Raw genomic sequence first — 22,630 nt, forward strand, 5'->3', positions numbered from 1 at the left:
CCAGCTGAACCATATCACTAAGTGCCATGTCCATCGTTTCTTGAACACTTCTAGGGGTGGTGACTCCACCACTTCTCTGGGCAGCCTCTTCCAGTGTCTGGCCACCCTTTCAATGAATAAATTCTTCCTGATGCCCAACCTCAATATCCCCTGGTGCAGCTTGAGGCTATGTTTTCTTCTCCAGTTATTGGCTGCCTGGGAGAAGAGGCCCCACCTCACTATAACCTCCTTTCAGGCAGTTGTACAGAACAGTAAGGTCTCCCCTGAGCCTCCTGTTCTCCAAGCTAAACACCCCTCATCTCAAGCTGTTCCTCATAGGACTTAAATTTTTGATTTATATTTGCATTATATTTCTCCTAGTGCAAAACAAAACAAAAACAAAACAAACAACAACAACAAAAAAACCCCAAACCAAAACCCAAAAACAAGCCAAAAGTAAACAAGCAAAAAAAACCCCAAAACCTCTTTTTGGTGGCAAACACAGCCTTGAAAAAACAGCACAAAATTTAAAATCCTCTGCTGCAAGTAAATATAACCAATTTTTAATACATTTTGGACCTTAAAATGATACATTTCACTTTTTCAAGTTCATTGAATCAAACTGGAAGGTGACTAGAGCGATAACAACTGTTCCAGATGTCTCTTATAAAATTTTTCCTCCATTAGGAGATAGGCTTTCCCTTTTGCAAAGTGCAGATGCATGGCCAGGCCCAGAGCCACCTCCCTTCCTCACACACGCCATTCACAGGGACCTTGAACGTCATCTGAACACACAACTCCCACAGAAGTCAGCGAGCACAGGTAAACTCAGCCCACAAGTATTTATTGCACATCTAGCTCAGCATCACATCATGTGCCTTGGGCCTTGTCCTACAGCTGCTGCAGTAGGAACCAACTTCCCATGGTTCCCCCTGGATGGTGTATAACTAATGAAGGCTCCCAGAGCTGATCCAGCTTTGACCAATAGGTTGGATTACAAGCCTCCTCAGATCTCTTCCAACATACATTTTCCTACGGTCCTAATGTACAGGTTCCATAGATCTAACTGCAAGGGTAAGAAAAGGTGTGAGGAAAGATGAACAGTAGAGAGAGAAAGGCTAACATTTAAACCACAGCTGATGACGATTTATCTTTCAAGTATTAGAATGTTTGTGCTAAACAGTCCTACCTCTTCTACATAAATATGAAATAAAAATCAAGTAACCGATTTTTGCTTAATATTTTCCTGGGGATTATTCGTATTCTAGAAGGAGGAAAGACAAGGCAGTAGAATTTTGTTGGAAATCATTTATCATTTGAGTCCACCAAAGATGCACAAACACTTGAGTTTTTCACCCAAAGTCTGAGCAAATGTCCTGTTTGACCATTTGTGGTGTACACTTTCTTCAGAAATTCAGTTAAGAGGTTACAAACCATTTATTGAGTTTGATGTGCCTGTGTGCAAAAGAGGGTACATAGTTTTGGGCAGGGATTTTTGAACCTAAAGTGAATTGTTCCCTCAGCAACTGTATTCCTTGGAAACAGAAAACTTTCCAAAATAGGTCTCTGCTCTGGCAAAGACGCATAGCTCCGTGAAAGCCTGTGAGTCCTCAGGGCACTGCTGTAGCATTTCAATAGCACTTGGAAAACAAACCTCAAAAAGCCAGAGACTACTGGCTCTTCCCTCTGTGTTTGGCCAGTAGCTCTTTTAATGATTTCCAGGAGAAAAGACCTGGCTTTTTTCTGTCCCGAGGCCCTTCTGAATACCTGGATTCCTCAATGTGGGAAAACGACCCTGTTATCTTAAACAGATAGGCATTTCCCCTGAAAAAAAACCAGTATCTGCTCTTACCTTGATCTCCCTTCCCCTCAGGGTCTCCCCCTACAACCCCAAAGGAGCCCCTTCGCGGCGGGAAGGGGCCCCGGGGCAGACACAAGCCCTTCCTAGCCCTTCTTTTGGCTCTTTCCTCCTCACCTCGGCAGCCCCGCTGGCCACAGGCCCCGCTGGCCACAGGCCCCTCGGCGGGGACGGGCGGCCGGCCCCGCCCCGGGCTCCCACCGCCGCCTCAGCGGGCGGCCGGAGGAGCGGGGCGCGGGCGGGGGCGGGGGAAGGGCGGGTTAAAAGCGGCGGCAGGTGAACGGGGAGGGACCTTAAAGCTCCGGGGCGGCGAGGCTGGGGCCGCCCGCTCCGCAGTCACCGGCGGAGCCACGCTGATCGGCGCAGCCCGGCCGCGGCGCCGGGAGCTCCCGGCGGGCTGAGCGCCCCTCAGCAGCGGCCGCCGCTGAGGCAGGTGAGGGGCGCGGCAGGGAAAGGAGGGACGGAGGGAAGACAGGAAGGGGTGCGGCGGGGCAGGGCAGGTGCCCCCGGGCAGGTCCCAGCGGGCAGCTGAGGCCGCACTTGTTGCGCTCCAGCGCGGGGCCGGGGCCGCGGTAGCGCAGCCCGGAGCTCTGGTGGCGCTGCCCGCCGGGGAGGGAGCGGGGCTGGGTGCGGAGCCGCCGTGTGCGCTGCCCACCCTGCCCCGGCAGGATTTATCCTGCCCCGGCAGGATTTACCCTGCTCGTCATGGGCGCTCTCCGCTTCCCGTCCCTGGCTTCAGCGTCACGGGGAGTGCTCTCAACCCTGCGAACAGTTTTGTTTGGGAATGCTGGTGTCTCTGTTGGTTACGTGTTTAACTTACAGCGAAATCTTTATTCGTCTCCCAGCAGCTCTCTGTAAGCGCGTTATGTGAAGTACGTACGGCTAGCTACGACACTAAGCAAAATCAAGGCTCCTGCAATTACAGGTAATTTGCGACACGCCTACAGATGTGAAGAGAGCTGCGGGAAGGTAAACAGCTTGCATCAGTAAAACTGACAGGTCCTGTAAGTGTCTGATCACACGCTGGAAACATTCCTTAGAATTACAGGGAGAATAGGAAATGAGGTGTGAGTCAGAAATAAATGTATTTCTGAGTATCGGGGCTGGATAAGATCGCACAAAGAATGAGTACTTATGGCCTTAAATAAATCACAAAGGACATGCTGGAGTAAGGGCAGGAGTGCTTGCTTAGTTCCTGGCACTAGCTAGTAGCCGGGCATGTTCTGGGCATGACCGGCTTTTCCGTCATCAGGTTTTCCTAGATTGGGTGTTTCTTTTGCCGTCTCTCATGTTGAAGAATCTCTCCCCCTTTCTCAGCAGAGGAAATGATTTTTTTTTTCTTGCACCCTATTCGTTTTCACCATGTAGTCTGGAAAGTCTCAAGACAACAGGCAGAGGGTTGCAAGAAGGAAGTCACCTTTTGTCATAAGCATGCTCTTACATATCCAGGTTTTATAACTTTACTGATTAATGGCTGTGTCCTGTATAAAATACTGTGAGGGTTTGGGTCTGGATTTGGTCTGAGATCACCACAGGATACGTGTGTACACTGAGTCAAAAGCGTAATAAAATATATTTTCTTCCATGATTTTGTTGAGGGGTTATGTAATTTTTAATGTTTCTTGGCCTCCATGTCTCAGCCTGGAAACTACTTGCCAGATACATCCTTGGAAGAGCCCTAGAGAAGAGACAGTAGGCAACAGGATGTTTTTGTGATTGGGTTAGATCTGCATTAGAGAACAAGGCAATGGTGGGACAAGCCTCAGCCTGGAAGAAGGCGGTACCTCCATGTGTCAACTAGGCATTGTAATGTAAATTTCCAGGTGGGCTTTTCAGCACATTTCCAGAGCCATGAGATTACATCTATTCTGCATGTATCATATGTACATGAAGGAGACTTCAGATGGTCCCCAGAATTGTCAGTCTCATAATTGGTAGGATTACATATCTCAGAGCTTAAAAATGGAACAGTAAAACCCCATGAATTAGCATGCTTCTCTAGAGAGATTGATTCTGTCTTGACAGGGCTAATTCTCTCAATTTGCTGAAGCTGGGCCTCTGGGGCCTCTGACAGTTTTGCTGTTTTGCATCCCTTGATGCACAGCCCAGGTAGATTGTTTGGGCAGCCTCATTTATTTTGTGCAAAAAAAGTAGTTGTGCATTGAAAAATTTACAGCAGACTTTCTTAGTAGCTGGAAAGATAACAGCACTTAGAGTTATACATGCAAGCTCATAACAGTTGCTGCAAAACCTCAGTGGGTACTTGTGAGTAAAGAGGATGCTTTTGCAAGTTGATTCCTGTGAACAGTTCCAGTTAAATCAGTGGTCCCAGACACTGCATGAAATAGGAGCGTGGGTTGAAGCTGTTTTTTTCTTTTGATGTTTCCCCTTGTTCTGTTCCTTGCTGATTTTAATTGTTACTTAATGATGACTGATGAGGTATCTGAAAGGAGAACTGTGACTCTTGCCTGGCTAAACACCAGTTTGTGTAAAGAAAAGCTTGAAGTGATAATATATGAGGTGATATAATGTGCTGTCAAAACAACAGGAATGTGGAAAAAGAGAAGCCCATCTCCTATTAGTTGATAAAAGAATGTGGAAACTAATTATATTCCTTATCTCGCACCTGCATTTCTTCCTGTAACAGTTTTAAAAAGAAAAAAAGTTGCTTTTGACTTTATTCTTGATAAATGAAATAACAAAATACATGTTCAAGGAAAAGCTGCAGTGCAGTGTAAGACGATAGTGTTTATAAGTTTAATTAGTGTTTCCAAAAGGGTATGAGTTCTGTGTGTGAAAGAAAACAGCCTTATTAATTTTAGAGGAAAGGAGAGACTTGCAGAGAGGATTGTAGACATTTGCCTAGGTGTAGGAGGATGGAAATAGGAATTAGGTAACAGGCTTTAAAAAAAGAAAATAAAAAGTAACATTAAAAAGTTACTCTGATGGTCAGATGTGGGGCACAATATCTCTAAAACTTTAAGATATGGAAAATAGGACACTTGTATCAGTGGAGACATGGTCCTTGGGAATTTGACTTTCTTCCAAAGAAGCGTAAATCACACTTTGAAGGAAAGGTTTACAGGGGAAAATGGCTGAGACAGGCTAAACTCTAATAGGACTTGTGCCATCTCGTTATATCATCAAGTGTGACCTCTGATTTCCTGTTCTGTACGAGTGGAATGAATTTTGTGCAGAGAACATTCTGAAGAATAGTAATCTCCAGTTACACTTGCAGGTTGGTGAAATAGGTATGGATGTTTCCAAGCATCCTTTGAAAATGACTTAAAACTTGCATGAGGGCACGAATATGGGACAGTCATAAGGGTGTTGTGGGCAAAAACTGAACCCTTAAATAGTCTTCATGTTTAAGTAGCATAATTTTTAAGTAACATTTAACTACATACAAATTGGGTCCTAATCTGTTGGGTTTCTCTGGATTTCATGCTTTTTATTTTTTAATTTTAATTTTTTTTTTTAATTAGAGCAAAGAATGCCTCCTGTTTTCCTAAACTTGAGTAGAAGGAAAGAACAATGCTTGCAGTGTTCAGACCTGCAACTGTCAGAGGTTTCCTGTTCCCGATTAGTCTTTGCCTGCTCTTGTGTCAAATCAGATATACTGTAATCCCTCTGTCATGACTCTTCTCCTCTCTAGTTTCCACTCTGATCTGGAGATAGGTGTTCAGAACAAAGTTTGAGAGCTACTAGAGAGACACAGACTTTTGTGGTTGTTAGGCTGCTCCTTTGATCTTTTTCAGCTTTTTAGGAAAGGAGTTGATGGTATTCCAGAGTCATCCAGCTGTATACTCCTTTAAGCTTTTAATATGCTGCTGTAAATTTAAAATAGCTGGAAGCTACCCATTAAAGGATTTTAGTTGCCAAGGCCTAAGTTCAAAGCTTTGTCTTCTTGCATTTTGAACTCTGTATTAAAGCTATAGCAATGTAGGGAGCTGTGTTCTTTTTCAGATGTCAGAAATATCCTGGATGATTGAACTAAAGCTCTGTGCTTCTAGCTTTGAGCTGCTACTTACCTGTCTTGGTCCATTGAGCCTCTGAAGCTTGTAATTGCAGTGGAGCATTTCAGGAGAATAGCCCTGTGAGATGGTGAGATTTTTGTTATCTCTAGTGTAATGTCTGGGAAACTGAGGCATGGGGCAGACTGACAAATTAGGTAGGAAGTCTGAGCAAATTAGCAAGTGCTTGCTGTAGCCTGTGTACCAGCCTTTCTTGGTGAAATAAAAGGATGCTGTCTTTTGGAAGATGTTAATCTGTATTTATTAGAAGCTTCCTTGCTTCAGCCTTGGCAGTGCTGCTGCTCTTGTAGTACAGAACCAAAACTAACTTAGCAATAGGAAAAACAAAATTTACACACTGGCAATTAAGTGCTTGCTGTAAACTAGATGCCAGGTTGGCAGGGTGGAGGCATGTTAATGCAAAACTGCTGAAACCCAGACTAGTGTGTTCCTCAGATCTGAGTAATGACACGGCATTATGCAGCTCTAGGACAGCTCGATGCTGGTTATTGGCTCCCCCCGCTGCGAGCCACTGCTCCAGTGCAGCTATTGAGATCAACACCTGAAGGGGAAGTTGTCTCAGCAGCACATTTGAATGCATGTTGGACCTCAACATGCAGCAGTACTTACTGTGCTAAGTTGTGTTATAAAATAATTTTGGTAATAATTTTGCATCTGTTAGTTTAGATGTTCTGAAGCTTTTCTATGGCAAAAGTTCTGCGTAAAACTGGTACTCCTGGGTACGTGAGCTACCTTTGTCCCCAACTTGGAGGGCAGGGAGGGACACTTGAGACCAGTGCTTTTTTGCTTAAAGATTGTCTTGGTTAACACATTTCCCACATGGGATAAAGTGACTTTTGTCTTGGCAGTCAGCTGATCTTTTATCAGTATCCGGAGGCACTGCTGAAAGTGATGGAATGTCACACCAAACTCCTGGTACACTGTACACCAAAATTCTTATAGAAGTGGAGTCATTGCAAACACACTCTAAATTTCTGTGTAAATCCAGTACAGTAAATAAATTGGTATCCAAATTGAAGGTGAGAATGGTTTAATGTTGGTCTGAATTTATGCATAAATTAGGGGTCTGTGGACCTCTTCTTGAATGGGACTCTTAGATGTTCCTGCAGCATAAACAGGTATTGTAATACTTGGTTATGGCTACTTTTTTTTTGTTTGATAATATAGTATCATACAATATTTGAAACTATAGCACAAGTAGCATATATGTATGTGATAGAGATGTATCTTCTGTTGTTTTTACACCTTCACTGTATTCCAGCTGTGGATTTAGCCAGTGAGTAATGATTTTCCAGTATAACAATCTTTAACAAAGGAAAAAGGTGTCTGTTAACAAGCCAGCTGTACTCATAAACAGGGGAGCTCAGTGATGATTGTCCTTGGTGTTGTGAATTGCAGGGATTTTCATTGGGCGTATGCACTGTGCTGTGATTGCGGTTTAATGTAGGCTTACAGGAGCTAGCTTTAAAGTAGAAGGCAGTCTAGCCATGGCAGCACAGAGCTCAAAATACTGCTCATAAGCTGGAGAACTACAGAAGGAGTTAAGCTGTAGTTCTTCTCTTGCTGCTGTCTAGCTTACTAGTGGAAAAAAGCCCACAAACCAACAAGAAGGAAAAACAAACCCCAACTGAAACACCTGCTTATGTGGCTATGTTGTGTGATCAAACGGAACTGTATGATCAATTTTCTCTTGTAACTTAACTTTTTAGTCAAGCATGGTGATCTTTTATGATTGTTTTTAACTGTGAACTGTAACAACCATATCCCTCTGTAGTCCTGTAAATGTTGAAATGAAACAGAAGGTGCTGGTGGTAGTAGAACAGATATCTATGTGGAGGCTTGGAAAAGCTTATTTTCTTGCCCAGTTGCAAGTTTTGTGAAGGAGAATTTAACATTTAATCCACTCCCCTGTAAGAAATTATTCTAAATGCCTAGTTACTCAACCTTGCTAACTTCAACTGTCTTCTGTTCTCCCAAGTTCCTTCCTTTATAACCAATCCCTATCCTCATTGCTACTTTACATTTTTTCCCCAAAATTCACCTAAGCTTTCATGTCTTTAATGTGTTCTTGTAATGTTCCAGCAAAAATGTACCAGCAAACTAGAGAAGTCATTGGCTGTCTACATACTATTATTTCTGTAAGCATTTGGCAGGATTTGCTCACATAGTATAAGATTTGCTCACATAGTATAAGATTTGCTCATGTAGAAATAGTATCTGGACTGGCTCTATATAAATAGGACTCACCAATCCATTAAGGGGGTGTGATTTTCCTGCTTTCTTCTCCTTTGGTCAGCAAGACAGTTAATATTTTACTTGCTAGTGAAAAGGGAAGCAAGTATTTGAAAGAAAGATAATGTGTGATCAAGGCTCTAGCTTTTGAGTGAGTAAAGAGTAAATGAGCCATCATATCAGTACAGGTAGCCCTGACTGAGTGTTTAGTTGGAGTGATCTGAACTGGTGGCTTTAATACTGTGAAGGGCCATACTTGGCTACCTTAAATTCTTCTTGGGTCACTGTGTCTGTGTGTGTGTTGGAGAGTGGTGGACATTTTGGCAGTGTCTGAATTGCCTTCATTGGATCCTCTAAATCTCATTGAGGAGAACTGTATAAAGCCAGCTAGTAGGAAACACTGTGGCCAAAGTATTTGGATGGCATTCAGGCTGCCTGGGTACGGCACTACAATCTTAGAAGTGCCATCTTTCAGGGAGAAGATAGTGAGCTTTCAGTGGTGTCTTATCAGTGCCTGTAGCACTTTGGAGTAGACCAGAAGTTATATAACTCTCTATGAATGTCAAAACAAGCCTGAGAGGCCGTGAGCAAGAAGGAGCAAAGGTTGGTGACTTGCTCAGTAGGCAGTGGTAAGAGCAGTGGCAGGAGGAGCTGAAAAGATAGCTGGAAGATTTGGTAAGGTATGTGGGAAGGGTGAAGGGAGGAATGTTTGGGCAGATGTGAACGACTTTTTTGGAAAGGAGAGGAGATGTCACCAAGAGACTCTGGGCAAAAGACTGCCTCTTCAAAGTGTGGTGGCTTTTTCTTCTTTCTTGATCCAGATACAGCTATGTCTTTGCTAGAACTGAAGCACAGTTTTTTGACTTAACTAGCAAATATACTCCCAGAGTAGATGGAGCAAGTCAGATGAAGAGGAGTGTTTATTATATTCAGCATTAAAGCTTTTCCAACCCCTCTTTCCTACTGACGGCTCATACTTACCCATGCTTTGCAATTTGCAACCTGGGGTTCTTTTAGTGGTGGTTTCATTGTTTGCTATTTTTTACTGAAGCTGTCCTTTTCAGATGATTTGTGGGTCTGTGCTGATAAGCTGATGGATGAAATAGATCAGGTTTTAGAAAAGCAAACCAACCAAAACATACTACTCCTGGGAAGAATTTACGGACAAGTTGCCTGTTTTATAATGTGCCTTCATGAAGTCACAGGAGATGAACTGTAGGAGAACCTTAAGAGAAAACAGGACTAGGGGAGCTTCTTGAGCTAACTACACACTGGTGAACTTGTATTTTGAATCTCCTTCTGCACAGGGAGGAGGAAACAAATCCATGTTAAGCTATAACAAAATGGTAGCATTACTGGTGTGCAATGAGATGTGAAGCTAAGAAACAGGGTTTATGAGGAGCAGATACACAGGTTTCACTTCAGTCTTTTTGCTCTAAGAAGATGGTTGACAGACAGGGAGAAGATGGAATGACTGGGAAGAAAGTAAGGACTCTGGTAGAGTTACAGGATAGTGTGTGTAATATCACAGTTTGCATGGTGCCAGTCTTCTACAGGATTCATTTTCAAATGTTCATAAGTATTTCTAGTTGTAATACTTGGTTGTATTGTCATTTTATAAGTAGTGTAATTGCCATATGTGTATAATAGTAACAGAATGCTAAGAAGTTGTAACTGTCTCTCTGTTTAAAACAGCAATAATTGCCAGGGCAAATTCTGAAAGAATTTTCATCAATCAGACAACAGAAAAAGGGGTGGAAACAGTTAAAAGTCCAGTTGATATGTTTAGTATTAAAGGTCTTTCCTGTGTCCTCATAGGGTTGTTATCCTACAGAGACTCTGTAACTGTATGCTAATGAAAAAAGACTCTTTATTCTTAGAAAAAGTAACCTAGCAGGATAGCAAGGTAAGTCTGTTTCAGGACTGGTTTCAGTCACATACAGAGGAAATGGCCCGTACAGATTGTGCATCCTGAAGGAGGCTCAGGAAAAGTTCTTTCCAGTCTGAAGGAGATCTTGGATCTCCCCCTCGATTTTCACCTCCTGGAGTATAACCCCACACAGTCAACCAGCAGGATCTGAGGGAAATGTAATTTAAGGAACTAGTGAAGGGAGATTACATTTAAATCCCAGTAACTCAAGGAAAAGACCCCATTGTGTTGTGTAACAATTAAGTGTCCTCATTTTCTCTGGGCTGTTGTGTACTTTGACTGATACTCAGTCAATGTGGCCTACTGACTATATGTAACTCACTGTGAACCAGGAAGCTTTTTGACATTACTCAGAATGGGAGTGTGACGTGGAAGACAACTACAGAATAGTGTCGTCATTTTCTTCCTCACACAGTGTGATCCAGCTCACAGTCAGGAAAATCTTGTGATTGATATGACAACCTTTTTGCCAGTAGCTGGTCTTTAAAGCAACTTTGAAAAAACGATTTTGCTTATTGGTGCCTTGTGCTGTAAATGCCAAAGAAATATGGGCTCTGAGATACAAACAAGTTAACAAAGTTGTGAAATAAAATCCTTCATGAGCAGTTTCAGAGCCAGGAGATCTGTGAGCACTCTTAGAGGGTCCTAGCTGATAGGCACAAGAAATGCCAATTTCTTGCATACAGAGTTAGCTTGCAAACTAACTTGTAAATCTATCTGAAGTGGAAGGGTGTGGGGAGATGGGCTGAAATGCGTCTGAATGCTCTCTGTGGAAAAGCTGTTCATGGAAGCTGTGAAAACCCAGACAGTTGTGGTGTTCCGGAGGAGACCAAAAAGTGAAATCCTTAATTTGTTACAGTCATAGTACTTTGAAACTCACCTGCTGGAAAACTATATGATTCTGTTGAAAAGGTCTCTGAGCTACTTCTGGCTTGTCTGAACTCTTCAAATGTTGACCATAGCATTCGGCCAGCCTCTGAAATGTCTCCCCTAATCTAGGACTAATGAAGTCTGTGCTGTGAGGGGTGGAAAAAGCCCAACCTGACAGGTATTCACAATGGAGTCTTTATCCAGTTACCCTAGGCCCTTTCTGTAGTTAGTGTAAAGAAAAACAATTTTGGTATGAATCTTAAGCATTGATTTAAAATGTCCAACTCGAGATGGATAATGACCAAAATTTTACCTTCTTTGCTTCAAGCTAGTGTAGAGTTTGCTTTGACTAAGAATGCAGTCACACTTTTTAAACTCAAGGTCTGTCTTTACTGTTATGTACAAATAATCATTAATTACACTATAAAGAAAAGGATAAACTAATTTGCCTTGATTTATATAGGAAGTCAGTTTAACACATTATTTTTTAACATATCTACCTTACTTTTGATTGACATCTATTATTTTGTTACTGTTATCAAGCTACTAGAAGTTGTATCTTTTCATTTAAGGCTGTGTGTGTTTATCACTTTCCCACCTGTCTTCCTTACTTAATGTGTCATTGGCAAATACACCTAGGAGTCAAATGAATGTGGTGCCATGTGTGTAATCCAGTATGAAATATTACCTGCTGATATGTGATTAGGTTATCATTTATGACTAGTTGTAGGTAAGCCCACTGCGTCAACAAAATGTTACCACATCCAGTGAATATGCTACAATTATGATACTGCCTTTGTTTTAAACGATATGCTTGCTGGTATTTGTTTCCTGTCTTGATTAATCTTAGTTTTGTTTACTTGTCTTGTCTTAGGTCAGAGGATTGAAACAAGACAATGGATTGGGGAGCTCTGCATACCATTTTGGGAGGTGTAAATAAGCACTCCACCAGTATCGGGAAGATATGGCTCACAGTCCTCTTCATCTTCCGTATCATGATCCTGGTTGTGGCTGCAGAGAGAGTCTGGGGAGATGAGCAAGATGACTTTGTCTGCAACACGCTTCAGCCTGGCTGCAGAAATGTTTGCTATGATCACTTTTTCCCCATCTCTCACATCAGACTCTGGGCCCTGCAGCTGATCTTTGTCTCCACACCTGCGCTGCTGGTGGCCATGCATGTGGCTTACAGGAGGCATGAGAAGAAAAGGCAGTTCAGAAAAGGAGACCAGAAATGTGAATTCAAGGACATAGAGGAAATCAGGAAACAGAGGTTTCGTATTGAGGGCTCCTTGTGGTGGACGTACACCAGCAGCATCTTTTTCAGACTGATCTTCGAAGCCGTCTTCATGTACGCGTTTTATTTCATGTACGATGGGTTCCGAATGCCTCGCTTAATGAAGTGTAATGCCTGGCCCTGCCCCAACACTGTAGACTGCTTTGTTTCCCGACCTACTGAAAAGACGGTGTTCACCATTTTCATGATTGCCGTGTCCAGCATTTGCATTCTTTTAAATGTGGCTGAATTGTGTTACTTACTGACAAAGTTTTTCCTCAGAAGGTCTAAAAAAGCTGGAAATTCAAAACAGCAACCCAACCATGAGAATAAGGAAGAAACCAAACAAAATGAAATGAATGAGTTAATATCTGATAGCTGCCAGAACACAGTTATAGGGTTTTCAAGTAGCTAAGGTGGTGTCAATGCTGATGTTCACTCTTTTTGGAGTGAATGTTTTATTTAAAGGCTGCAAATGAAATTTGTTGTAAGAAACAAAGTTGGGTGAGATTTTGATGCATAGTGTCAGATGTCGAGTATGTACATGTCTGGGAAAGTCAGGGCAGCCAGCCTAAGCATGTGAAACTTGTGTGAGGATTAAATAGGAAGATGCACTTTCCTATGAGTACCCTTACAAGCTGACTATGACAAGTGGGAAAGCCCACTGCTACCTTCATGCTGACACAGCCCCTGAAAACTAAATGCAACAGCAATAAGAACAAAACTCTTTCCAAGCTAGGTATTGTAGTATTACAAGATGTTTTGTAATAGCGATAGTTTTTACTTGTGAACTGATGATTAAAATATTTTTCTAAAATCTAAGATTCCATATGTTACTTAAGGTGTTATAGTACACAACTGACTCTGTTTTATTTCTTAACCAGGCATATGCAGACAAACCCTGTAATATCATATTCATAGAGAAGAGACAGTAATAGGCTACATACATCTTCACAGCTTTGCAAGTGCTGCTTGAGTGGGCAGGTAGCTGGAGGCGCTTGCATACGTGCTGCTGGCTGTAGGGGAATTGTATGAAAGCCCACCAGTGTGGATAATTGAGGTAGCTAGATTCTGAGTGCAAACTCATGCCTAAAACCAGCACAAGAATATAGTTACAGCCTGTGTAGGCTTTTTTAAACATCTAGCAGACCTGGTAATCTTACCAATCTCTTCATTGCATACTGCCAGTTTTATAGCAACTTACTTGAGTTTATGTAGATGTTTATTTCTCCAATGTATTAGCTGTATTTGTTTCTTTATACTGTATCACATCATGGAACTTTTTTGGTTTTGATTTGTTTGCTTTTTTTGTAGTAGACTGATGGTGCTGTTACGAGACTAGAGTCTGTCTGGTTTCAAGGACATGGAAAAGTATTACTGGAAATGGAGCAAGTCTTCTGAATAAAAGGCAAACACTTTAACTGTTCTTAGTGAAGTGAGAGTCTATATGTGAATGCTAGGCAAGATTTTAAGTAGGAACTTAGAAAAACATTTTCAAGTAGAGAGTCTGCATCCAAAGTGCACATAACTCCTAGACAGCTCTCATTCCCATCCAGGGCACTGATGCCCTAGCTCTGTTGTCCATACTCTAATGGAGATACACAGGTAACTCTTGAGTGCATGGCAGTATGTGGCTGTGGGAGGGGTGTGCTTGTGAAAGCAGGGGAACCTGAAAGTCAGAGGTGGGTGCAATGTCTTGTGTGCTTCCTGTTTTGGGCCACTTCTTACCACCATGGATACACTGACCTCGGTAGAGCTAAGTTTTGGGAGTTGGTTTGTTTGTTTGTTGTAATCCATTTCACATATGGATTAACCTCACTGTATTTTGTATAATGGAGCTACTCTTCCTAGGTGCAGAACAAAGAGCAGGTATCCTTAGAAGCAGATACTGCAGAGTGCTGTTTTGCTCATGCTGTTGTATCACACTTCTTACAGGTGCTGGCACAGCTCTGTGTGTTCATGTTGTAAGAGAGCTTGGGTGGGTTGGTGGTTTTATGTGTGACTAGTAAAACCCTAACAGGGAGCAGGGACAAGCCATGGGAGAGGCAAAATACCTAGAGTCAGCTCTGTCCCTGCATGAGGGCCTGAGCTGAGCCCTGTCATTTATCTATTCTCTTACACTGGCAAACTCCTGATCTTTCCTGCCTTCACAGCACATTTTCTTTTTTAATCACTGTTGTGAAAAGAAATTACTACTAGTCTTCTGGATGTGTCTACCAGCAAGCTCGAGGAAAAGGTATGCACAACTATAGTATATTAGTGTATCTTATTCTCTCTGCAGTTTTAAAGAAGCTGTTCCTTTAGGGTCAGGAAGGTGGGTGCTCAGACTGTACCTTGCTGTATCAACCCACAGTCTGCCCAGGGCCACAAGCAGAGTGATGGTTCCAGAGTGTGGAGATACAGCTGCTCCTCTTCCAGGGCTCTGTTTCATAGAACACCTTGAGACTTGACTTTCATTTGGGACATCTGTGGATCACATACCATATATGAATGGAGATCAGTTAACAATTATGCTTGATTGGGTCTTACCTCCTTGGTTATCAATTTGAAATAGCCCTATGCTGAATGCCAATAAACCTATGAAATACTTTGAGGGAGGTAAGTTTTCCTCAAATGGAGGAGGGGTAGTTTTGCTTGGTCTATGATAAAATCCAGGCCTGCAAAACCCCAGGCTCTCTGTGGTTTTTCTTTTCCTCCTCACAAGTTTTCAGTTAGTTCTAGTCCAGCAGTTAGTTTTTTCTAGAACATCAGTTCCATGACTGTTTTTCTTTTCATCGTGGGTAAGTGGGCAAAGTTTCAATGAAGAAATCGGTTGTCTGCGGTCCTTTGTAGGCCAGCACAACTCTGTGTGTGGCCATGCTGTAAATGAATCCCAGTTGGCTGAACATTTCCTGCATTGTAGCAGGACCTGGTAAGGTGCAGTCTGGCAACACTGCCCTGTTGCTGGTGTCCTGGCAGCCAGATGGGTTGGGAACAAATGTGCCAGTCCCTGTCCAATCTGCACCAAGGGCAGCTGTAAATCAAAGAGCCGGAGCTGATCCAAGGCTTCACTAGCACTAAGCTATTGATTGTCTCAGCAGGCAAGACCAGCTGTGACTGATGTGTTTGGCTGAAATATTTGTTCTCATTCTATGTACAGCCCTCATTATGAACACTCTCCTCTGAAATATCCCTGCTGCATATTGTGGCCTCAGCAGAGGAGGCAGCTGTGTTTTGTAGGGTCACAGCTAACCCTTTCTGCAGGGAAAAGCCGAGCTGCTTTTCTTGGTTTCCAACTTCCTGTGCCTTCCCAAACTGGTTGGGGCTGCTCTGAACTGCAAAGCATGCCCATCCCTGGATGTCCTCTGTGCTTGCTCTTGTTCCTGCCCTGCAGCCTGGGAGAGGGTCTCCCCAGCCCTCCAAGTCTCTGACTTACTGGTGACCAGTTTGTACTGTATTGGCACCACCATCCTCCCATGGTAGTTTAGCCAGTTTTCTCTGATGGCAGCTGGCTCAGTTGTCTCTGCCCATCCCTGCTGCAGTTCCCCACCCTGTGATTTCTCCTTTGTTATGCCTAGGGCAGAGATTGCTTAAATTGGTTTTGATGCCAACAATTAATCAGAGCCTCTGGAAAAGCTCCCTTGCAAATTCCCTGTATCCCCTCCCACCTTCTTGTGTTGCTGTCCTTTCAAGCAGGCAGGAGCCTTGATGGCCTACAAGTGCACAGTACGGGCTGCTGGACTTTATTCCTGTTATGCATCATGGCCCTTGACTCCAGCACCACTGCACACCCTCTACCATCCTTCTCTCTTCCTCTCAGCTCAGCCCCATTGCAACTTTGACTCTGGTTTTCTATTGACCTGGGCCCATCCCAGCAGCCCTGCATTCCAAAGATCTAAAATACATGAGACCAGCTGTGGGATGGTCTGAACCCATCCTCCTTTTGCACATTCAAGCTGCCTCCCCTATGCCAGGTGCTGCAGCCATGAGCTCTTTGCTGCCAGGTTAGAGTCACTTTGGCTCCCCAACCCTTTCCATGGTGTATGTTGTGTCAGCCTAGTGCCTCACCCACCCTTACTCTGCAAGAATGTGCTGGAAAGCTTTGCCACAGCCAACATGAGGCAGACCTCTGCTCCAAACTGCCTAGTATTGTTTTTCTATTGCCACTGTTATCTGTATTCCCCTTACTGAGCCAAAGCTGTATTATAATCCTGCTGAAAAAAATCTATTTCATAGAATCATAGAATAGTTTGGGTTGGAAAAGACCTTGAGAGGTCATCTAGTACACCCTTGCAATGAGCAGGGTCTTCATCTAGATCAAGTTGCTCAGTCCCATCCATTGTAACCCTGAATCTTTCTAGTGGTGGGGTGTGTACCATCTCTCTGAGCAGCCTGTTCCAGTGTTTCACCACCCTCATTGTAAAAAATGTCATCCTTTTATCTATCAAGTCTGAATCTACCCTCCTTTAATTTAAAAACATTACCCTTGTCCTATTGTAAGTGGTCCTGCTAAAAAGTTCATCAACATCTTTCTTATAGGCCCCTTTTAACTACTAAAAGGCTGCAAAGAGGTCTTGGAGCCTTCCCTTCTCCAGGCTGAACAACCTTAATTCTCCCAGCCTGTCTTCACAGGAGAGATCTTCCATTCCTCTGATTGTTTCTGTGGCCCTCCTCTGGACACAGTACAACAGGTCCACACTTTTCTGTTCTGAAAACTTCAGAGCTGCTGCAGCCCTGCAGGTGGGGTCTGAGCAGAGCAGAGGGGCAGAATCCCCTCCCTGGCCCTGCTGCCCACGCTGCTCTGGATGCAGCCCAGAACACCTTTGGCTTTCTGGGCTGGGAGTGCACACTGACAGCTCATGGCCAGCCTCTCACCCACCAGCACCACCAAGTCCTCTGCAGGGCTGCTCTCAATCCCTTCATCCTATTGATACTTAGGGTTGCCCTGACCCAGGTGCAGCACCTTGCATTTGTCTTTGTTGAACCTCATGAGGTTCCCATGGGCCTACTTCTTGAGCTTGTCCAGGTCCCTCAGGCGTGTCATTTGAAAACTTGAGTTTTCACTTGATCCCACTGTGTATATCTGATATCACTGATGCAGATATTACAGAATATTCTGAGTTGGAAGAGACCCACAAGGACCATGAAGTGCAACTCTTAAGTGAAGGGTCCCATATGGGACAAACACACCACCTTGGTGTTATTAGCACTGTACTCTAGCCAACTGAGATAATCTCAGTGGCTCAAATTTAAGGTCATATGGTTTGAAACCACCTGCCATGGCAGAGGAAAGGGGATATTAAACAGTCTGGTCCCAGTATGGAGGTGGTCCCTGAGGGACACCACTTTTTGCCAATCTCTATTGGGACCTTCAGCCACTGACCACTCCTTTTTGGATATAACCATCCCAACTTATTCCTCACCTACTGAACAGCATACTTATCAAATCCATCTCTACATTTCAGAGAGAAGGATGCTGTGAGTGGACTGTGCCAAAGGCCTTACAGAAATGCAGGTAAATGATGCCTGTAGCCCTTCCCTTGCCTGCTGCTGTAGTCACCCCATCACAGAAGGCCACTGGGTTGGTTAGGCAGGACTGGCCTTTGGTGAAGCTGTGCTGGCTGTTCCAAATCACCTCCCTGTCCTCCATGTGCCTTAGCCTCTGTGCTCAGAAAGCATGGCTCTGAAGCCAGAGGGACTGTTAGGATGAGACCCTACGCCACACTGGCCACTACTGTCCCCTCAGGTGGGCCCATGGGCAGAGACCATCTCCACCTCAGCAAACTTCCTCATAGGGACATTGCATTGGGCTGCAGCGGGAGCATGACTGGTGTGGCAGCCTTTGCCCTGCCAGAGGCAGTGTGTACACCCATTTCCCGGAACAGCCCTGTGACGTCAGGCTTGTATTTCTCCGCTTCGGCATCTAAAGGTGAATGGCCTCCTCTTCAGCTTCAACAGAAGCTGAAAGTTGCCTTCACAAAAAAAGATGGTGGTGGGGGGGGGGGGGTGCAAATAACTTCTGCAGTTTCCCACCTGCTTGTCCCTGCACCCCTGATGATGTTTTGGAGTATGCAGAGCTGGGTGGCTCAGGTGGGCTTCTCCAGAAAGAAGCACCCAACACTGTGACTGACAATCATGGAGCAATGGACAGGTGGGTCCGTGGGAGGAAAAGACAGGGAGAGGTTCTTGCAGAGCCCTGACTCAGCCATCAAGTCCCAGCATGGGCCCCAGTCAGCACCTTGTTTCATCCCTGGCAGGAGGCATACGGATGGCAGTGCCGCTCCCTGCACCTCGTCACCACTGGCTACCACCTGCCTGAGCCCCTGGGACACCCATCAATGTCAGAATTTGGACTTCAGCCTCCCCACACCCACCAGTGCTCTCATCATCACGTTGGCCCTTTCTGCAAGCTTGCAGATATTTCAGGGCCAGATCCAAAGCTCCTCACTGTCACTCAGCAAATCCCTATTGATGCTAAGCAGGCTTGGGCTGGGCCCTTAGGAAGGGTGTAACTCCTTAAAAACACTGCAATACCACCCAGATGCTTTCTGCACTCCCCTTTTGCAACATCAGGTCCCATTTCACACAGCAGCTATTACCTCCCGGCCGCAGATCTCCACATTGGATACCTAATTCCTGGTTCAGGCCGTGCCCACCCATGGCCAGGAGTGATGGTGCCCCGGTGCTGTGCAGGCTGAAGAGCTACACTGATGTGTGGTCATGCTCTCACAGACATTTCAGCCACTTCCAGTTTCTGCTGGTGGCTGCAGAAAAGACTTTATTACTTAGAGGGGGAGAGGAGCTCTCTAGAATGTTCTGGTTTAACAAATCCAAGAGGTTTTTTGTTTTTCTTTTCTGTTGTTTTGGATGTTGGGAAGCCATTTATTTATGTATGAGCCCATGAATCAGAGAAGCTTGGGACAGCAAGATCAGTAAAGCAGGAAGGTTTTACACCTGCTGGCTCCCAACCCAACAGGACCTTCAGTCCATGGCAGTCAGGCAATTTGACTTCCTTCAGACCCAGAGGCAGAGCTGGCTGTCCTAACAATCCAGAGCAGTATGGTGCAGCCTTTCTATACTAGCCAAACCACAGTGGACTCCTGGCAAATCTAATTTCTCCCACTATTTTACACCACCATCCCCTTGTTATAATTCACATGATGCACCTCTCAGGCCAGTGACCCATCTCAGTGATGTCCTTGGGAGGTCTGGGAAATTTAGACAAGTATTAAACAGCAATGACATCGTATAAAGCATGGCAATGGCCCCAAGAAAGAATCCTTTGATGCCACCTAGGATATGTGAAAAGCTTGGAAAGAAAAGCAACCGGTGAACCCTGTGGCCCAGGCAAAACTCCCTGTATGTCCCTGGGGCTAAAGTTCACAACAGTGAACCTGGAATGGCTCTTGTAGCTTTTAGCCAGATGTGGGTGACACACGAAGGAGAATTTAATCCTGTTATTAGGGATGATTGCTTTGGTTTGATTAAAATATTGCCCAGGTAGGAACACACTGTGTGTTCAGCTGAGGATAACAAAAAAACGTTTGAAAACATCCAACAGAGGCTGTCAGAAAAAATTACCACACACAGTTATTTACTCAATTTTCAGTTTCTTATCTGGTAAAAATTTAACTAGTTCACCAGTCCCTGCAAAATTTCCCAGAGTAGATAAGGTTTGTGCAGTGAGCCAGAACACTCCTGTCTCCCACACCACAGCTGTCCAAATGGGGCTGAACTCAGCTCTGATTCCACAGTTCCAAAAGGAGGAATAATGAAAATAATAGTTTATATTGACACAGATAAGTGTAGCAAAATGTAGGATTCCCAGCAAATGTTTTAAAACCTGGGTTAAGGACTCAAGTTTTATTTTGGCATCCCTTATAATTATTTACATTTAAAGGGATATTTTCAGCAGAAGAGGCTGATAGAACATAAAATCTTTAGATGATGAGAGAGAATTAGTTTGAATCAGGAAAGAATTAAGGCACATTGGGGAAAGATCTTCTTAGCAGTAACACTATGGTAGGTGAAAAATAAAATTTCAAGGAAATATTTTAACTCCTCAACCAGTTCCCTGGTTTTCAGTGGCCTGAACAGCTTCAGGAACAAGAACTGTCTAGGCAGGCACTTCAGTCAGCTCTGCTCTGTGCCCTGAGGCGAAAGAGAAGGGGGGAAAAAAAAAAAAAAAGCAACCCCAAAAATATTTAGATGTGCAAAGAAAGAAATTTCTAATGAAATAGATAATTACATCACCCAGCTGTGCTGGAGGGTGGGAGGCAGGTTGGGCTGTCCTTGGGGATCAGAGACCTAAGGGTCTCTCCTAAAGACACAGGTGATTTCTGTCATTTCTCCACAGAGCTGGAAGGTGTGTCCACACCAAGCAGAGGTGAGCAGTGATGAGCAGAAACACCTTCCTTTTTCTTGGTCACTGTAAGGAAAAACAACAGCATCAATGGGAGTAACTTCTTCACTTGTTCACAGACACGAAACTGTTAACTGGACCTGCATTTACTGTGTATTAATTCGCAGGAATTAGAGATGAAAGGGGAATGCTGCATTCAGTTTTACCTCCTCAAAGCCAAGAGGAGGTTTTGATTCCAAGTTTATTTTTGTGTTTATCTCCTGCTTATTGTAAAAATTAAAGTTGTGCTGGGGCTTCCTCTGCAGGGAGAGCCTGACTTGCCAAGCTGCCACCCACACTTTCTCCCTCTGGCATTTCCCCTGTTCTTCCCAGCACCGAGGTGGGGTTGATATGGAAGTTACATGGGTTTATATGGGGTTACATGGAGACACCCCTTGTCCACCCCTCTGGTCCCTCCAGTGACACCAGAGAGAGGAGTTGTGGATGAACTTAAGAGGTGACAGTGGAAGCCACCCAGTGAATTTAAGTGCCTGGAGGGCTGGGAGGCAGCTGGATGGGGGTTTCCTTTATTACAGCTCTGAACTGAGTAGGTGTCTGACATAGGTTGAAATCCTATTAAGTATAGTCTCTTGGATCTCATCCCAAAACCTATCTAACCCCTTTATCGCTGTGTAGGGAAAACCCTGATTAGCAGTCAAAGGTTTTGGCAGTCAAAGACATCCTATCAGCTAATCACCAAGCAAAGGGAACACTTCACAGCCTCTGGAGACCCGACCTGTACAGCTTTATGCCCCGATGGTCTTGCTTGGTTCACACACAATTCACCAGCTTAATTTATTCCTCAGCAAGCTAACTCTCACTTTCTTTTTTCTATTTTTTTTTCTTTTTTTAACAGTTCTGGTATTTTACAGCATCGTTCACCAAAGAGCTGGGACTATTATCCAATCGACCACTGAAGAACAGCCAGCTATTAAACATGATTAAAAGCCAGCAGAAAATGCATTGTTTCTTGATGGATATGTCAGAAAGATAGGAAGAAATGTTACTTTTTTACACACTTACTAACCAATGAAAAAAGGTAAATATTAGAAATAAGATGTCACAATCTGCAAGTCTGAAGCAGAATCAAATTCACCTAGATCATACTTGAGGTGTATTTGACTTGAAGAATGCTTGAAGAATAATCTGAAGATGCTTGAAGACCTGACATTGCTTGAGCATTTCCTATATCAGAAAGGCTGCTTTGATTAATTAAATTAATTTTATATTTATCTTCATAAATTCCTGGAAAATTCCTGTGGTAGGAAGATTAATACTTCATTAATACTTCAATTAATCTAAACCTTGGATACATTATTTTGGCTTATTTTGGTAAACTGTCAGTGCTGTGAAACCAATTAGAAGTTCGGGTAAATTCTCAGCACTAGCCAAGCCCAGCAGTACTGACAGCAAAAGCCTGAATATTTGTTATTTTGGGGTTTAACTATAATTTTCAGAGGGTGGAGGACACCTCTGAGGACTGAAACATGCTGCTGAAGTGATTCCTTTAGACTGCAGGGTTCAAACCCACATCTCCATCTAACCTCTGAGAGAGAGGTGGCACTACCTCCCCTGCCACTGGCACAGCTCACAAGCCCTCACTAGCTGTCCTGGGCTGTGGTATAGAAATGTAAAGCTTTCCAGAAAGTGGTGGCTTTCAGAAATCTGGCCAGTAACTTCTAGGCCTAATTGGATAAATTCTTTAGACAACTTTCCCCATCTCTTCCTTTGCCCTCTGGAATTACAAAACGAGCACAAGTAGCTTTATTCCTGAAGCCACAACTCTGTCATAGCACATGTCAAATAAGCAAAAGCAAAAATAATAATTAATTTAGCTATTTTTAGAGATCATGCTGTGATTTTTACATCAGCAGGAAGTGCTATTACATTACTAGGTAGTGCTGGAAGTGTACTGAGTGCCACAGAAAAAGAGATGCAAACACAATTAACCGGGCCAAGTGGAGCTATGCATAGCTAAAAGGGCATGAACAATCTTGTTTTTTACACCCTTATGTTTTTTATTTCATGTCTCTGAAGTTAGAGACAGGCATGTGAATTTTGCTGACTTACAGGC

General features: G+C 43.8%; 1 protein-coding gene and 1 long non-coding RNA gene across 14 annotated transcripts in view; one reads left to right on the top strand and one right to left on the bottom strand.

The window, feature by feature from the left end:
• The window catches only part of LOC111923799 (uncharacterized), a 32,043-nt gene extending 29,985 nt beyond the window's left edge, over window positions 1-2,058 (bottom strand). The window contains exon 1 of one of the 2 annotated variants that reach the window (XR_002861303.2): window positions 1,955-2,058. This is a non-coding gene — a long non-coding RNA (uncharacterized LOC111923799). Of the gene's footprint in view, window positions 1-1,831 lie in introns of both variants that reach the window. The other variant, XR_002861304.2, reaches the window with a different exon arrangement.
• Window positions 2,024-13,602, top strand: LOC111923806 (gap junction beta-6 protein). Of its 12 annotated transcripts, none has more exons than XR_015284760.1 (3): window positions 2,024-2,270; window positions 2,683-2,841; window positions 11,778-13,602. XR_015284760.1 is itself a non-coding variant. In XM_023919741.2 (2 exons), the coding sequence occupies exon 2, from the start codon at window positions 11,800-11,802 to the stop codon at window positions 12,589-12,591; it is 792 nt and encodes a 263-aa protein (XP_023775509.1). In that variant the 5' UTR covers window positions 2,680-2,762; window positions 11,778-11,799; the 3' UTR covers window positions 12,592-13,602. The 12 variants fall into 12 exon arrangements, 4 of the variants coding, with proteins under 4 accessions (XP_023775509.1, XP_023775514.1, XP_023775520.1 ...); XR_015284756.1 differs by having other exon boundaries at window positions 2,029-2,270; window positions 2,683-2,762; XR_015284758.1 differs by having other exon boundaries at window positions 2,029-2,266; window positions 2,686-2,762.
• Window positions 13,603-22,630: the final 9,028 nt, after the last annotated feature.

Source organism: Cyanistes caeruleus, chromosome 3 (assembly GCF_971803275.1).
Source record: "Cyanistes caeruleus chromosome 3, bCyaCae1.hap1.1, whole genome shotgun sequence".
NCBI lineage: Eukaryota > Metazoa > Chordata > Aves > Passeriformes > Paridae > Cyanistes > Cyanistes caeruleus.

Coding starts and splice junctions, on each gene's coding strand:
- LOC111923806 (XM_023919741.2), top strand. CDS start 11,800: ATGGATTGGGGAGCTCTGCATACCATTTTGGGAGGTGTAAATAAGCAC.